General features: G+C 43.6%; 1 protein-coding gene across 5 annotated transcripts in view; it reads right to left on the reverse strand.

Moving 5' to 3' along the window:
• The window catches only part of ncoa3 (nuclear receptor coactivator 3), a 50253-nt gene that overhangs the window by 15320 nt on the left and 16031 nt on the right, over positions 1–18902 (reverse strand). For 2 of the 5 annotated variants that reach the window (XM_083770699.1, XM_083770700.1), the window contains exons 2-8: positions 12405–12474; positions 8470–8574; positions 7210–7373; positions 4283–4383; positions 3897–4071; positions 1828–2007; positions 1522–1608 (exon numbers count right to left, since the gene is read on the reverse strand). In XM_083770699.1, the coding sequence (XP_083626825.1) occupies positions 1522–1608; positions 1828–2007; positions 3897–4071; positions 4283–4383; positions 7210–7373; positions 8470–8555 (793 nt within the window). In that variant the 5' untranslated portion in view covers positions 8556–8574; positions 12405–12474. The remainder of the gene's footprint in view (positions 1–1521; positions 1609–1827; positions 2008–3896; positions 4072–4282; positions 4384–7209; positions 7374–8469; positions 8575–12404; positions 12475–18902) is intronic. The other 3 variants (XM_083770703.1, XM_083770702.1, XM_083770701.1) reach the window with 3 other exon arrangements.

The following is an 18902-nucleotide window of genomic DNA, read 5'->3' on the forward strand; positions in this document are numbered from 1 at the left end:
TGCTGAATATAAGATTTTTCCCAATGGAAATATCCTTAAAAAAAAACAGGGTCGTATTATAAATCGGGGACTAGACTATTTGACATTCAATGTTCTTTTTCCACAAATTAGTCTTGAAAAATGGGGGTTGTCTTATAATCAGAGTCGTCTTATATTCGGCACAATACGGTACATAGATTGCTGGCATAGGTAGTGGAGTCATTCCCACATTGCCCTCCTTAATGGTTAAATATTCTGTCCGTCTATATATTTGTCCCCACGTTATATGAATATGTTCTGTAGATAACCACTCAAACCCTCAGCTCTATAGAGTGTCGCAGACAGTCCCACCCCCCTACCAATGTTGTCATGAGTTGTCACAACTAGAGTTGGCTTTGTCCGCGGCGTAACCGTCTTTAACCCATTCTGACCGGGCACCCATTTTGGTGTTGGCATCATGTTATGCTTTAGCTATTGAAAAATAGCAGATCTACAAGCTCATATCGCGCCACCGAGTGGCGCGATAAGAGCTTGTAGGTCTGCTATTTTTGAAAAAAAATCGAAGAACGACTGACATTTTTAGAATCTGATCTCAGGTCAGAATGGGTTCGTCAGACCAGCGTGTGTCCAGTGGAAACCTCGTATGAATCTGATCTCAGGTCAGAATGGGTTAAATAAATACTTTTTGAAATGTCTATGGGACAAAATGCAGTGGGAATCATTTCCTGGGCCTGGCGTCGTCATGAAAGGGGGCAGGACTGCGACGCTCTATACTTAGTGTCTTTTCGGTTTTTCGCTCTACATTCAATTTCTTCGCTGAAAATAGGCGTGGCGGGCTGGGACTATGTATAGGCGTGGCGGGCTGGGACTATGTATGGGCGTGGCGGGCTGGGACTATGTATGGGCGTGGCGGGCTGGGACTATGTATAGGCGTGGCGGGGCTGGGACTATGTATAGGCGTGGCGGGCTGGGACTATGTATGGGCGTGGCGGGCTGGGACTATGTATAGGCGTGGCGGGCTGGGACTGTGTATAGGCGTGGCGGGCTGGGACTATGTATAGGCGTGGCGGGCTGGGACTATGTATAGGCGTGGCGGGCTGGGACTGTGTATAGGCGTGGCGGGCTGGGACTGTGTATAGGCGTGGCGGGCTGGGACTATGTATAGGCGTGGCGGGCTGGGACTATGTATAGGCGTGGCGGGCTGGGACTATGTATAGGCGTGGCGGGCTGGGACTATGTATAGGCGTGGCGGGCTGGGACTGTGTATAGGCGTGGCGGGCTGGGACTGTGTATAGGCGTGGCGGGCTGGGACTATGTATAGGCGTGGCGGGCTGGGACTATGTATAGGCGTGGCGGGCTGGGACTGTGTATAGGCGTGGCGGGCTGGGACTATGTATAGGCGTGGCGGGCTGGGACTATGTATAGGCGTGGCGGGCTGGGACTATGTATAGGCGTGGCGGGCTGGGACTATGTTTAGGCGTGGCGGGCTGGGACCATGTATGGAACAGCAACATAATACTGATGTTCATGATAAATGCTTACCAGAGAGTTCATGGCGGGTGCTGAACCTTTCTGTCCTTTCTACTGCGGTGATGCGACGTGCCACACAGATCATGCATGACTGCAAGTCTGGAGAAACCACAAACAAATAAATTATGATTCCATTTTAGACTGGATAGCTTAGGAAATAAATGTATATTTGATAAAATAAAGTGCATACTGTGCATTGCATAATGTAAAAATGGACTGGAATTAGATAAAGACATATGCTGTCTGTCTGTATCTTTGTACTACATGTGCCTTCTTCAGCACATGGCCTACGGTCAATAAAAGATATTCATCTCCTACCTTCTCCCTCTTCCATCATGGCACGGGGCTGAGTCAGGGCGAAACACTGCATGGTCTCATAGCGCCCTTCCTGCGTGGGCCCGTGAATCTGACCATGACTAAACTTCACCAGCATACGACAGTTGAACGTGTGGCTCTTCTGCCTGGGTGCCTCTCCACCCCATGAGCCGCCATTTGCTGCTGGTTGACAAATATGGGAAGATACAAGTGTTATACGTTTCATAATGAAGGGGGAGAGGGAGAGCGCGGCTTACATGTAAAGGCCGATTTATACTTGGAAAAATTGACATTAAATATGGATATAAAACGGACGGAGAAGCCCCGTCCGTACTCTGCTTTCATTTCATCTGTCTTTCTGCACGTTTTCTGAAAGCTTGTGGAGGTTTCAGTATAGACCGATTCCGTAGCTGGTCTCATGGTCGCAGCCTACGTATTTCCTGTAGGCGGACTCGACGTAGCTGCGGGAGTAAAACCCTCGCCAGGCACCTCTTCCACTACAGTGAACTGCAGAGTGACTGATGTTAGTTTGCCTCAAACTTTACTCCTTTACCTGCTTTTTTACTAACACTAACATTACAAAGATGCCCAGAACATCGAGATGAACCTGTGTAGTTTATGGCTGCTCCAACAGTAGTGGCAACATAAAAAATAAAATAAAACGGAATGTCTAATATCCACCGCGGTGGCTGAGACCAGAGCAATAATTGAGTAATGGTTGAGACGAAGCAGTGAAAGTCCGCCTACAGGAAATACGTAGGCTGCGACCATGAAACCGCTACGGAATCGGTCTATATACCAGGTAGATACATCCACAAAACCCCCTCTACGGTGGCCATGTTTGTGTCAAAGAGAACAGGAATCAATGTCACCTAGTTTGCACAGGAAGTGTTACAAGGGAATTGTACAGGTTGGTAGATAATGTTGCCCAATCCTGCCCTCTAGAGGCTGAAATGGGTGAACTTACATAATTAAGAATGGTAAATGGTGCATTTATATTATTTACATGCATTACATTCGGCGGAAACCATGTAAGGTACCAACCAACACATCAGGAGCAATTAGGGGTTCATGCTTCGACATGTAGACGGGAGAAGCCGGGATTCGAACCGCCGACCCATGGATCATTGGACGACCTGCTCTACTTCCTGAGCCACAGTCGCCACAGTCGCGCGAATGGATTAAAGTACGCGAGCAATGACTTTTGAACATATTATACATACATTCTTTTTTTTTTTTTATGATATTTTTTTGCGGCTTACGCCTTTATTGATTTTTTTTTAAGGGACAGACAGTAGGCTGACAGGAAACGGGAGAGAGATGGGGAATGACATGCGGTAAAGGCCTTGTCGGGTCCGGGAGTCGAACCCGCGGCACACCGCGACTGGATCACCAGTCCGGTGCCCAGACCGTTACGCTACGGCCTGGGCCTATACATACATTCTGAATGGGAATATTACTAAATGAGAATGATGACTGTGTGCTCATGAATGTATCACTGTGCTTTCAAGTCACCATGAACTCAGATTATGGGTTAATGTCATTCAGGGTTAGACATACAATAAGGAATGCATTGCAGTAGGATTGTGTGTGTGTGTGTGTGTGTGTGTGTGTGTGTGTGTGTGTGCGTGCGTGCGTGCGTGCGTGTGTGTTGCTAATTAGACCGTATTGATACCTCAGGGAAATTCCGTGTTCAGCTTCACCCAGCTGATTGCTGCTAAAGTGTTCAGATGGAGCGCAGGGGGAGGGCAGCGCAGAATAGGGGGTTAACCCATTCTGAACGGGCACCCATTTTGGTGTCAGCATCATGTTATGCTTTAGCTATTTAAAAATAGCAGATCTACAAGCTCATATCGCGCCACCGAGTGGCGCGATACGAGCTTGTAGGTCTGCTATTTTTTGAAAAATCGAAGAACGACTGACATTTTTAGAATCTGATCTCAGGTCAGAATGGGTTCATCAGACCAGTGTGTGTCCAGTGGAAACCTCGTATGAATCTGATCTCAGGTCAGAATGGGTTAAGTGTCTCGTGTGTGTGTGTGTGTGTGTGTGTGTGTGTGTACATGTCTCACCATTGGTCTTGGGCAGGTTCTTGTGGAACTCCTCCCGGTCGTCCTCATGGAGGATGTTGTAAACGCTGGTGTTGATCAGCTCTTCCTGTTTGTACTGCAGGTACTGAGTCACATTATCCGACACGAACACAATGCTGGCCTCTCTGTTCACCACGAACAGAAAGCCATCCAGAGCCTGAAGGGGACAGAGAGGGTCGAATGGGTTGAGAGTTATTGATGTACATATTTCAATTACACACAGGCCACTCGATCACTGGCTGACCTCCTTCATCCCCCAGAGAGCCCTCTCTAAACTTAGCCTACATGTGAGTGACACTGCCAAAGCATTGGTCTAATATTCATGTAAGTTGGCCTTGTGGCCACTGGTGAGTGTCCCCCGGGCTGACCTGGAGAAGCAGTGGTCCCAGGTGGTCCTTGTCGATGACTCCCTGGCCGGTGGACGACACATCCGCCTTCTGAACGTCATCGTCGTTATACGAGTTCTTGCCTGGGGGCGGGAGAACACACAGACACATTGTGTCAACTACAGGAGGGTGTTATGTGTCATGCATGTATTAGTACTTTACTGTGGTGAATTTACAGCAATGAAAGTGCCTGAGAGGGTGACACTTTGCTGTGAACCATTTGTTTAGGGGACAGGAGCAACAAGAAAAGAAACAGCATAAATTAAGAATATAAATAATCCTGGAAGTACAGTAGATCTGGCAGGAATGTCATCTTGTTCACCAGTAGGACTCTTGACTAACAACTAACAATAATCATTCCATTGGGATAATTTAGTATAATACAGTGGTTTTTCAACCCTTTTCATATCAAGGCCCATTATTTTATTTTGCATTTGATCCACCATTTGATGACATTTAGGCTTGCAGACGACGCGAAACTAAAGAATTTGTACATGTCCATGCTGCATTGATGTTGGTACTGCTTGAATCTATTCTACGTCCGCCTGCCACTGATTAGCCTACCGACACTGCCGGCCTTACCAGACTTTCCTCCGCTGGACAGTCTGATGCAAAATACAAGAGAATGACAGCTTGGTGACACACCAGAATGCAGCCTTGTAACTTGTAACTTTTATTTTTGTAGAAGAGGCAAACTATATTGTTTATGCCGTTTGCTTTGATGGAATAATTGATTGAACACGTATGCCGCAATAATATATTTGTATGTGTAAACTTGTTGTTATTGTACTGTAAAAAGGTCTCCTTTCCCTTCATCTTTATCGTGTATTAATCTAATTATGTCAACTAATACTATTATACTAAACACTTTACTTAGAACACACCCAAATAAAATCATACTGTAGTACAACATATACGTGTTCAATCACTTATTCAAAGCACACGGCATAAACAATATTAGTTTGCCTCTTCTACAAAAATAAAACTTACAAGTTAGTTCTCTTGTATTATTTAACCCATTCTGACCGGGCACCCATTTTGGTGTTGGCATCATGTTATGCTTTAGCTATTGAAAAATAGCAGATCTACAAGCTCATATCGCGCCACCGAGTGGCGCGATACGAGCTTGTAGGTCTGCTATTTTTTGAAAAATCGAAGAACGACTGACATTTTTAGAATCTGATCTCGGGTCAGAATGGGTTCATCAGACCAGTGTGTGTCCAGTGGAAAACCTTGTATGAATCTGATCTCAGGTCAGAATGGGTTTAATCAGACCAGTGTGTGTCTAGCGGAAACCTCGTATGAATCTGATCTCAGGTCAGAATGGGTTAATTACCACCGTCCACGGAGTAACCTCGCATCTTGGAGGACAGTCAACACGGGCAGTGTCGGTAGGCCAATCAGAGGCAGGCGGGGGGGCGTTACCATGTCTATGCTCGGATGTAGAATAGATTCACGCGTTGGTACCATAGGAGAGATAACAGGCAAGCGTTGATCAAAATAACAATTCTTCTACATTATCTAATTCTGTAGACAGATGTTTACCAATAATGTAACTCTTGGAGTGTAAAATGAAACCAAATGGACCCGTACGGGTCCATTTGGTTTCATTTTACGCTCTCAACTCAACTCAACTCAACTTTATTTATATAGCACATTTAAAACAACCATAGCTGCCACAAAGTGCTGTACAGTACATAGGTAAAACAGTAAGTTAAAGATCTATATTTGGTTAACCAACTCTCCCATCATTTAGCAGGGGACCACCTGGAATCCACCTCAAGGACCACTGGTTGAAAACCACTGGTCTAATAGAAAGCTTCAACACTGTTCTGACTGGTTGACTGGAACCCATCACTGAGCATAATGGAATAAAGTACTGCCAGTGGCCACCTGGTGGCAGCATGAACCATGAGCTCAAAGAAAACGACACAGCTGACACACGTTTCCATTTATCCATTTTGTGGCTGAAGCTTTGTCAGACACTGCTCTACATGACATGAGGTGGGACTTCTAGGCCACTGATAAGGGGGACATCAAACTGAATTATATTGCATTTCATTTGTTGGCATGTCAAAATGACAGCCTGATAACAGAGGGAGGAACGGAAATTATGCAAGGGGGGGGGGGGGGGAACACAAAAAAGCATCTAGAAAAAAGAAGGGAAGAAAAGGTTTGTGAAAAACAGAGCGCTGGTGAGAGAGAGAAGAGGAGAGAGAGAGAGAGAGAGGGGCCCTCCATCATTCCTCTTCTGTCACTATGGCAACCTGGCTCCACAACGCTGGGAGCAGTGGTAACCAGCTGTGACCCTCTGGGTAGATTCCAATATGATAGCGCTGCCTCTGTCTCTTCCTTCCCCACTTAACCTCACAGATCTCATCAGGGGCCAGCTAAACAAGGTGGGAGCAAATAGCCCTGTTACCTACCCAGAGTCATTTCAGATCCGCACAATTGACGGGGGGGGGGGGGGGGGAAGGGCCTCGGGACGGGATGCAGAACACATTTCTACTGGGACTGGAACGGGATCCTGAGTGGCCAGTGTCATTCTTCTCTGAGAGCGAGGATAGTACTGGCACTATCATGCTACTAGTGTCACTGGCAGCCTTGAGCCATCGTCACCACTGTGGCTGAGGCTCAATTACTGGTGACGGTGTTCATTTCCCCTGGTGATGCAAACAGCCAAACCTGGCTGGTTGAGGCCGCCCGCCTGGCCTTGAATCTGGCACACCATGCTATTATTTTGTCCTATTAAAAAGCTAGCTGGATAAGACTTTAAATTATTCATTATTTACTTACTCTCCCAAAGAAAAACATGACGATGTAATTTGATTGCAATGCACAGACCATAATATACAGTTTTGATGTTTAGCTTTGGTAATAACTGGGTACAAATATGGCCGCTGTGGTACCTTGCTCTTTGATTTGTCTGATCTGCCGTACGGTCTCCTTGAGGATGGCGCACTTGTCAGGCTTGACGTTAAAGCTGTCGATGTTGGAGAGATTGGCAGAGATGAGCTCGGCCAGCTCCTCGATGTACTTGCTCTCCTGCTCTCTTCGTCTCTTGTCACACCTGCTGGGGCATCAAGGGGTCGGGGGAGTTAGACACAGTGCTGCTATGACAACCACAACCCCGTTCATCTGTTATGGCCTGCACGTAGCCAGGGCTCAGATGCTCCTAATGTTTGGCTCGTCGTTAACGAGAGGCTTTTAAATGAGGGATAGGTACAACAAAAAGGACAAAATATCTACACTTACACTTACTAGTTCATGCTGTGTGCATAAAAAGAAAAATAATCACACCCGTGTGAAGTGAGGGGCGCTCTTATTATACGTCATCATACATCATCTCGTTCTGGCCAATCACAATTTGCGTCCTCACGTTTTGTCTTCAATGTTTGCGTTTACACATGTTTGTGTTTATACACTTTTGTCTTCAAGCTGGACATAGGATTTTATAACAGAAAAAAACAAAAGTAATAATAATAGTATGACCTTCTTGCTCAATGGATAATATTAAGTGATGTTTGTGAATAAAGCTGCAGTATTCAGTGGTGACTATACAGGCTGGCTGCATGTCCTAGTAGTGTGATGATGAGGTCAGTCAAATGCAAATAGCGATCTTTACAAAAACCTCACCTATACAAAAGTGCTTCACAAGAACAATGTTGGTGTGACACCCAACTGTGCCACTCCCTTTGAGTCTAACTTTCACCAGGCACTTCCTGGTTGTGCTGAATGTCGATGCTGCATTAATGTATGACCAAAGGTGGTTCTGTGCTATGATGACATCATGCAAATGGCGAGTCGTTTATTGGCCTACGTTTGAGAGGACAATGGGACATACATACTGTACTGTACAGACATGCACTGTTTTAACCCATTCTGAACGGGCACCCATTTTGGTGTCAGCATCATGTTATGCTTTAGCTATTTAAAAATAGCAGATCTACAAGCTCATATCGCGCCACCGAGTGGCGCGATACGAGCTTGTAGGTCTGCTATTTTTTGAAAAATCGAAGAACGACTGACATTTTTTAGAATCTGATCTCAGGTCACAATGGGTTAATCAGACCAGTGTGTTGTCCAGTGGAAACCTGGTATGAATCTGATCTCAGGTCAGAATGGGCTAATGAACCACTGACAGGGACTCGCCAGGCTGTGTCACTCACCCGGGGCCTGGCGTGTCGCAGGTGGACAGCTTGCGTTTCCGGTCGGAGCACAAGGGCTCCAATGAGTTCTCTCCTACTCCACTCATTCTCAGCGCATATTAGCACCTGTAGAGAGAAAAGCCTACAATTAATGTTTATGCAGGCACACACGCACAAAATGTTTATGTCCACATAATCAGAAGTACAGGAATACCTTGTACAAAAAGAACATAAACACAGCCAATGCAGTTAAACGATAGGAGAACACAGTTACAAAGTGCATAGACAGCAGAACATGGTTACATACAGTATAGTTGACATACATGTCGGACACAGCAGACATAAATCATGGGTAAAGGCCAACGCCTCCTCCAAATTGAGCGGCTTCCTATAATAATGGCTGATACTGAGCAGTCGGATGATGTACTCTGATGGAGTGCCCCTCCTGAAGAACTACTAGTCCTCATCCTCATTTGTTCTCAGCATCGGACACAATTGGTGATAATTAAAGTAATGGTCTCAGCTTCCTCACTAGGAGCTTTGGAACTTTATCCTCTTTTTTATTTTCAACACCAAACAATTAATAAATTAGTCATCTGGAATTTCATTAGATTTTTGTTATCCATGACAATCTTTTTGTGTCCTATCCTGAAATCAATGTCTATTATTGTGCTTAAATATTGCATATTGTGTACACATTCTGTACCTGTTGTATTTTTGTATTTGTGTATATTTAAACCTGTCATGTTTATTATTATTAGTATTGTGACACTGGAAACTGGCTAATTGGTTTGGGCTTAGGTGGCATGAGTCACCACCCATCGTTAGAGCCAATCAGTTGTACCCCTTCCTGTATATAGGTACACACCCATTCCCTGTCACACTATTCCTGAAGAAGATCCTAAGGGATCGAAACGTTGAATCAAATAAACCAGTGGAGCTGAGTTTTTCATACCAGTGTTGCAGACTATTTTTTCTCTCTCTGATACTGAGCAGTACCTTGCTAGTCCCCCCCCACACACACACACACACACACTAATCTGTTTTTGTGTGTAACATAAAATACTGGTAAGGATGGTATAGGGCTGGTCGATATTGTAAAAAAAAAAGAAATTATCACAATATTTTTGCCTGCCACCTGAATACCTCAATATCAATAATGTGAAGTCAAATGGCATATAATAATTATTATGATTATTACAATACCCATTAATATATCTCTGACATGCAGAAATTCCGGAAAACGACCGGATTAAAGGAAGATCAACAGACACCTCAAAGCTACTTTGTATTAATAACGCATTTGATCCTGGGAAGATTCCGACAGATTTGTGAAGGAAGACTAGTTGGTTAGTGCAGAAGCCCTTGGTTTCTGTGTGCAGCGCCTGATGGGAGTGAAATCTCATCTGTTCCACTGTGAGGAGCGACTGATGATGATGTAGTGATTTGGAGCCTCGGGGGAGATGGGTCATCCTGCGTTCAGCCAGCCAGCCTGCCCGCCCGCCTGGCCACTAGAGCTGCTACCGGCTGGCTGAATGGTGCCGCTAAAACAGCAGAAACACACACCAGAGTTCCCAGAGCACATACATGCTCAGGCATGTAAAGGCACGGCATGGGCAAGGAGATATTCACTAGTAAACCTGTACCATTACAAGCAAGAATAAAAGGCGCTGCTAGAGGTTTTCGAGCCTATAGAAACAACTCGGGCGTCACGGCAGGCTGTATTCCATCAGCTAGAAGGAGTTCTGCCTTTTCCGCATTCTTCTGTACTTGGCATTCTCCATAGTAAGCTACATCCGTTCTTTCTTCCAGTAGGTTGCGACTGCTATCCAACCACCCCTCCCCCCATCTCTCTCTCTCTCTCTCTTTCTCTGGGTGTAGCAGTGCTGGGCCGGGGACCCTGCCCTTGTTTTCCTGCTCTGGCCTTGCCCTGTGACTGACCCCCTCAGGGTTCACGCCAGAGGAAAACCTCTAAGGTCACTGCTCCTTCCAATTCCCACCCAGAAATGCATTATATACAGTCACACACACACGACTGGTGTGGATGGTGTACAAATGGACTTATCCAATGCACGTTATCTACATGTACTGTACATATGTATGCATCTAAAGGCATGCGCACACACATTTGTAGAATGAGTTCACGGTAGAATGGAAAAAAGCAGGACAGATGAGTCGTTATGCAACTCCGACTGCAGGTTGAAACGTGCCTACTAATACTACTACTACCACTACTACACAGCAAAATCATCTCGAGTGTAAAATGGACCCTCAGTCAGAGTGAAATTATTACTCCAGCTGAAAATACAGTAACTACTACAATATTGTCAGCTCAAGACTAAAAAAAAGATAAATTTGGTGCCCCGGCCGGACCACAATTTATATAAACAATATATTATGAATTAACCACTTCAGCCCTATAATATATTAGATCTACTATTTTCATTATTTATTAAACATTTTTATTTTTTATTTGTGGTATTCTTTTTCTTTTTTTTTTTTAAAGAGAAAAAGAAAAAGCTCAGGAAAAGTCTAATCAATTTTACTCACGGCTCATAAAAAGATACTAATGGGTCTGTGACCCAAAAATGGGTCCTGCCCCATTGTTTGGGAAACACCGTCGCACCGAGTCTCAGACACGCGCCGTGCACCATAAATCTCTGCTGCGTGCTCCCTGTCCGTTTACCTTTCAGCACCTCTCTCTCTCTAAAGGCTGATTTATACGTAGGCCGTACGACGGTGTCCTGCACCGAGAATAGCCGAGCTCACACAAACGCAAACGCCTCACTTCTATTTTCGGAGAGCGACACCACCGTACGAGCATAAGTAGTATAAATCTGACTGCCCCCTTTCTGACTTAATCTCTCCCCCTCTCCAGTCTACCGCACTCCACTCTCCCTTCCCTTCCCTTTCTTCCTTCCTTCCTTCCTTCCTGGTTTGTGGCCTACGGCTCACCTCTGCAGCAATGGAGCAAGATGACATCAGCCTTCAGTCAGTCAGGCCCACATCCTGAACCACACAAACAGAGCTGGAGGAGCCGCTCGGCTCCGAGGCCTTTTTGAAAAGGTGGAATTGGAAATGTAGCAGCAGGCCAGGGTCGAACTTTTTCTGCCCAATGGGAAAAAGCCAACATCTCGTGGCACATCTGTATTCATAGCGAACATTATGATCTCTACACTACAGGCTCAGTAGCTCACCACGCATTGAGAGCTTGAAGATGTGCCATTTTGGCAAATTTGGTACATTTAAAATAAAACGCCATGACCAAAATAGGGATGCCAAGTGGTTAAAATATATTTTTTTTAGGATTATAGAACAGAATTTGCCTAGAGGGAAATTAATATGCACAGAGGAGTAAATTAAAAGAAAAATGCACTATTGTATAGCAATACATTTGCTATAATAATGTGTGGTTGTCACAATATTCCACACACACCTGGACTGCCTCTGTACACAGTTTGGGAACCACTATGGAGAGGAATGAGAAAGCCTCCAAGCTATGGCAAATAAACTTCAAAGCCAGAAACATTATTTGTCCTGCATGATGAAGAGACATCTCTGGACAAAAGGATTACAATTGTGTGCTCACTACTAGTGTTTTAACGTTTTTAGTTGACCAGATAAGACAAAACCAATCGTCGTGCGACGTAGAGTGATAAACTCTGAGAAGCCGTCCACCTTGCCACAGATGAGTCACAACAGGGCTGACTCTGACATTATGCAAATGTACCTGAATCTATCACTTCTGACAATGTGAAACTTGCCCAAAGATAATTGTGAATATGTGCTATTCAAACCATCAGTTCCACGCACAGCTGCTAGACAATTCTAGAGTATTAAATATCGCTGGTTGCTAAAAAATTAAATGGCATTAACCTATGAAGAAGCTGTCTGGTGCACGTGTGTGTGTGTGTGTGTCCCACATATGTAAGTAAAAAAAATAAAAAAAGACTCACCTTTGCCAGTCCAAGCATAATCCAGCTCCATCCAGAGTCTGTATGGAATTAATGGTCAAGCAAGCATATCCTGAAAGAGAAAGATTTACATAATCTTAACTGTGCAATTCTTAGTTCTTAGAATCTCACGCGCACACACACACACACACACACACACACACACACACACACTGTATTTCCCGTTCCAAGTGCGTTTGTCATATGTAACGTCATTTCAAAGCCACCTCAGGTACATTGTTTAACCCATTCTGCCCGGGCACCCATTTTGGTGTCAGCATCATGTTATGCTTTAGCTATTTAAAAATAGCAGATCTACAAGCTCATATCGCGCCACCGAGTGGCGCGATACGAGCTTGTAGGTCTGCTATTTTTTAAAAATCGAAGAGCGACTGACATTTCTAGAATCTGATTTCAGGTCAGAATGGGTTAATCAGACCAGTGTGTGTCCAGTGGAAAACCTCGTATGAATCTGATCTCAGGTCAGAATGGGTTAACTATTTTCAACAACTGGATAATATATTATTGGTGGGTAGCTCTTGTTGAGCCGGTCATTTTGAAAGTAGCTCTCAAGTAAAAATCACACCCGTGTGAACTGAGTGGTGCAGCTCCCCTCTCTCTCTCTCTCTCTCATTAGCAGGCACCATTGCAGCACTATCCCTCTGTTTCTGGCGCCCCCTACTGGTACCCTATAGTCATATACTCGTCCTCATGGCCACATAGGCGGGTGGGTTACATGGACATTGCTGGTTGTAGGAGTGGTTGCCCCACTCAAAAAGGGGTGGGTACCCCTGGTATACACATTGTGCGTGTATGCACATATGCATGTATGCATGCATGTACACACATGTGGAGAGTGGGCGTCAAAACGTAACATGCCCATATGAAATAGAGACCACTTAAAAACTTAGTATATATTCCCTTTCCTTTCCTTTCCAATTGCCCCACTTTGAAAACCTAAAGCCTTGTGACCTCCCATTATTCATCTTGTTAGTAGTGCCTAACATTTCTTAGATCCAACTAGTTTGACTGAACATTTCATTAGACGGAAATTCAAAACAGTACCGGTGACTAGTATTGTAACATATCGACATTATCCAAAGAGGCTCTTTGATTGGTTGAATAATATATACAACAAACAATCTATGTTTGATGATGACACTGCTACACTTCCTGTGAGAAACAATATTTTCCTCTTCCATTTTGTGGTTACCTTAGTAATTAATGGGAATAAAGTGATTTCTAGAATTGCACAGGAAGCGACTGCAGATAGCATCCTGTTTGCGTCCTCCTTCAAACTGTCCCACTGCATCATCACTTCCCCTTCCTATTTACATATTCTCTTCATGTTGCCTGCTCACTGCCTTTCTGCTTCCTGCACACACCTTGTACCGTTGCTGTTGGTAGAGTAGAGCATTTCCAGTACTGCTTAGTTGATTGTCTTAACAAGTTATTGACTACATCTTCATGCCTCTATTAATCTGCTAATACGAAAGTGTAGGTGATTTGATTCAAACATTGTCATGTCCTGACCCCAAAGTTGGGTTATTTATTTTACTTACTAGTACTACTAAGTTATTCAACTACTACTAGTAGGGCTGTGTATTTAGCAAGAATTTGGTGAAATTATATGCATCATGATACAGGTCAGGTTTGCATTCAGAATTTCAATATATTGCAATATATTGTGATATTTTAACCCATTCTGACCTGAGATCAGATTCATATGAGGTTTCCACTGGACACACACTGGTCTGATTAATCCATTCTGACCTGAGATCAGATTCTAAAAATGTCAGTCGTTCTTCGATTTTTCAAAAAATAGCAGACCTACAAGCTCGTATCGCGCCACTCGGTGGCGCGATACGAGCTTGTAGATCTGCTATTTTTCAATAGCTAAAGCATAACATGATGCCAACACCAAAATGGGTGCCCGTTCAGAATGGGATAAGCAAGGCAATTTTATTTAATTTTAGGAAAACTAATAGTACAAACCATGGGAGGAGCGATTCTTAAAAAAAACCCTCCTGTGAGTGTGTGTTTACACACCATTGAGTACTACCCGTTGTTAGTATACAAGTATCCAATGCGGTAACCGTGGGCACTAGCCTACTCCGGAACGACTGGGAGGGAATGCATTTTTGCAATACCAGTTGTACTTGTCAGAATATCCCCAGAATAGGTTCTTAGAGTACACAGTGCAGCATCCACTACCATATGACCAATCGCTCATGCCGTCAAGAATTGCTGATGTTGTGCTGATGGAACATGAGCATGGCGAATGGAGCTGGTGCACGCTATCGCTTACACTGTTGACACAGCACAAACAACAAACATGATGCAAAGAAGCTCAGCCAATCAGTGTGAAAGTGAGCGGTCAAGTTGGCCAATCAGGTAAGCCGAACACTTCTGTGGGACCTCCACAGACTTGATGACAGACAGATACAAACACCAATGTGTTCTTGATAATGTTGGTCCGACCAAATTCTGCACTTTACCCCCCGGGTCATATAGGAGTCAGGACACACACACCACGTTTTAGGTCAGTCAACTGTCGGTCTGATTTATACTTGGTAGAATGACTGCGTCATGCACTGAACATAGCCAATCTACAAGCTAACAATGCATGGCATCCAACGGGTAGTGCGGGACACCATCATACGACAGAGCATAAATTAGGCATGTTGCACTGCTGTGTTGTTGTTGGCTTGTAGATCTGGAATATAGATGCGTTATCACTACGTGACGCGTTGTTAGGAGAGGTGCAAGTTGGGAATGCAATCAATGCATGCCCCACCGGATTATGCAATACCTGTTGTACCCAATATCAGAGTATGAATGAATGAATTTTATTTATATAGCACCTTTCCAAACAAAGTTACAAAGTGCTTTACAGACAGGTTAGAAACAACAATAAAAAACAACACCAACAACATCAGAAATAACAAAGGATAGAATCACATCAAAACACATCAAGGAAAAAAAAATATATATATATACATACAGGTCCATCCCAACTAATTAGAATAATCTGAAAAAGTTCATTATTTGCCATAATGTAATACAAATAAATAAACTTTAATATATTTTAGATTCATTACACAACAACTGAAATAATTCAAGCCTTTTATTGTTTTAATATTGATGATTATGGCGTACAGCTCCTGAAAATCTAAAAATCCTATCTCAGTGAATTAGAATATTTTACGAGAAATGTCGACCATTTGAAAAGTATATTAACCCATTCTGACCGGGCACCCATTTTGGTGTCGGCATCATGTTATGCTTTAGCTATTGAAAAATAGCAGATCTACAAGCTCATATCGCGCCACCGAGTGGCGCGATACGAGCTTGTAGGTCTGCTATTTTTGAAAAATCGAAGAATGACTGACATTTTTAGAATCTGATCTCAGGTCAGAATGGGTTAATCAGACCAGTGTGTGTCCAGTTGAAACCTCGTATGAATCTGATCTCAGGTCAGAATGGGTTCATGTATGCAGTTACTACTTGGTCTCAGCTACTATTTCATCAATGGGGTGATCAACCTGTGGCACTGTTGAGGTGTTATGGAAGCCCAGGTTTATTTTGTATTGTTCAGTCTTTTATGTCTCACACCTTCCTCTTGACAATACAACCAAGATTCTCTGTGGGCTTCAGGTCAGGCCAGTTGACTGGACAGCTGGAAAGGAAAATTTGCATCTACATGAAGCTTGTCAACATACTGAAGCACAATGTACTCTAAAAAGATGGCTGTGTTGAAACCATTGTTACATTTTCAGTCATGAGTCAGTCAGTGGATCAACACCAGCAGGCCTAAATCATCACTGTGTTTTGTCATGTCCAGAGTCTCAACACAACCATCTATTGTGATATTTAACAGCACTGTGTGCTTCAGTATGTTGACAAGCTTCACGGAGATGCTAATTTCCCTTTTATAGCTCGATTTGACAACTGCCCACAGTGCCAAAACTATACTAGTAACTGGTGTACTGGAATACTGGACAACACACCCCGGTGCGTGCCCGTTTTTCCTCCCGGAATTTTCACCAGTGAGGGGGAAAACTTTGTAATATGCTATTGGCTTTGTATTCTTTTTGGAAAAATATAAAAAAAAGATACTCCTGTGGAATATTATTTTACTTATATTGACCCTATAAACAATTTAGTATTGTTTAGTATATGTAAGGTTTTGCACACTCAAATGGTACCTCGACAGATAATCCCCACATATCCTACAACAACTTCTGTGAACAGACTTCACTGTAGTAGCTTTTCATAAATTATATTTGTACAGACAGCTGTCTGTTGTCATGAAAGTTTATAGTTAGAGAAAGAGTCTGCTGTCCAGCCTCTCCCACCCCTCACTGGGGAACATTCTGGGAGGAAAACAGAAACTGGGGTGAGTTGTCTTGTTACCGTGTACTGACCATGGTATTACTGTGCTTAACTGTCCAGTCAACTGGCCTGACCTGAACCCCACAGAGAATCTTGGTTGTATTGTCAAGAGGAAGGTGTGAGACATGAGACTGAATAGCAGTGAATACAAATTAATTTACGGCTGTTATCAAAGCAAACCTGGGCTTCCATAACACCTCAACAGTGCCACAGGCTAATCACCTCCATGCCACGCCCCGTTGATGAAATAATTTGTTCAAAAGTAGCCCAGACCAAGTGCATACATTAATATACTTTTCAGATGGTCGACATTTCGTTTAAAAAAAAAAAAAAAATAGATAGGATTTTTTCATTTTCTTTTCATAATCATCAATATTAAAACAATAAAAGGCTTGACTTATTTCAGTTGTGGACCTGTACACATATACATATGTATACATACGCCTACATACATAATATGTATGGAAGTATGGATCCATTGTACGTCTCTTAGGGTCTGTGTGGGCAGTTTCTCGATATACACAAAGAAAGACAGATATAAACTCACGCACGCACATCAATTCTACTCGAGAACTGTCCCGCTGCGGTGCCTAGCTGGTGTGAAGTCAGTTGGATCGGTGGTTCTGGATGTATAGCAAGAATACTAAGTTGGGAATGATGAAAGTTGGGATCGATGTCCAACACGGTCATACAAGAGCTGTTGTACCCATTGTACCTGCCTGTCTATGTCCCTTTAACCCATTCTGACCGGGCACCCATTTTGGTGTCGGCATCATGTTACGCTTTAGCTATTGAAAAATAGCAGATCTACAAGCTCATATCGCGCCACCGAGTGGCGCGATACGAGCTTGTAGGTCTGCTATTTTTTTTAAATCGAAGAACAACTGACATTTTTAGAATCTGATCTCAGGTCAGAATGGGTTAATCAGACCAGTGTGTGTCCAGTGGAAACCCTCGTATGAATCTGATCTCAGGTCAGAATGGGTTAATGCCCATATATGGATCTGTCCGCTATATCAGTGGTTTTCAACCAGTGGTCCGGGCGGGGACCACCAGTGGTTCTTGAGGAGGATCCAGGTGGTAAAATTAGTGTAAAATGAAACCAAATGGACCCTTAAGAGTTTCATTTTACACTCTCAAGAAGAGCTAAATTATTAATTGTTAAACATCTGCATTACTTGATTTACAAGAAGTCTACACAATTAGAGAATGTAAAATATAAATGCTTATTTTGATCAACATTTGCCTGTTATCTCTACTAATGGTACCAACATCAATACAGCATGGAATTGTGGACATATTCTTTAGTTTTGGTTGTCCACTGCCCTATATGCCTACATATGGAGAAATGCCCAACCACCGATCCGACTTATTTTACACCTCACACACACACACAGATTTCGCACATTTATAGTTTATTATGCATGAAGTTAACACACACACACAGAAAGTCATATGGTGTTATGCCTTCATACAGCGCTACATGATCTTGGGCAGTTGTGCGTGTGCGCGAGAGCAATTTTCCTCCACACAGATCACACCAGAGGCCCTCGCTACCGAGCTAAAGCTGCAGCTGAATAATTAAACGGACACAGCGTGCCTCATACCATCAATGGCAGAAGAATCCACACATTTGTCCTTCAGACAAATAAAAGTCAAGTGAGGCAACACACACACACACACACACACACACACACACAGTCACACACACACCTTAAGTCCTAATTCAAAAACATAACTGATCGATCTCTTAAAGTCGGGATACATTGTGAGCTTCTGAACATTGTGAATTTTGAGTGGTGCAACCACTCCAAGGATCAGCAATGTCCGTTCACCTATGTGTGTGTTCACCTATGTGGTTCATGAGCACCAGTATGACTACCGTACCAGTAGGGGCACTGTTGTGCCAGAAACAGAGAGAGAGAGATAGTATTAGTGCTGCACTGTTGCCTGCTAATGAGAGATAGAGATAGAGATAGAGAGGAGGGGGGGGGGAGTTGCAACACTCAGTTCACACAGGTGTGATTTTTTTTACATGCCCATAAAAAGGGACACCAGGTTGAAAGCGGTTAAAGAAATGAATGAGGTGGAATCCAGAGCAGAGCT

This window comes from Protomyctophum parallelum, assembly GCF_964188405.1.
Source record: "Protomyctophum parallelum genome assembly, chromosome: 8".
Taxonomy (NCBI): domain Eukaryota; kingdom Metazoa; phylum Chordata; class Actinopteri; order Myctophiformes; family Myctophidae; genus Protomyctophum; species Protomyctophum parallelum.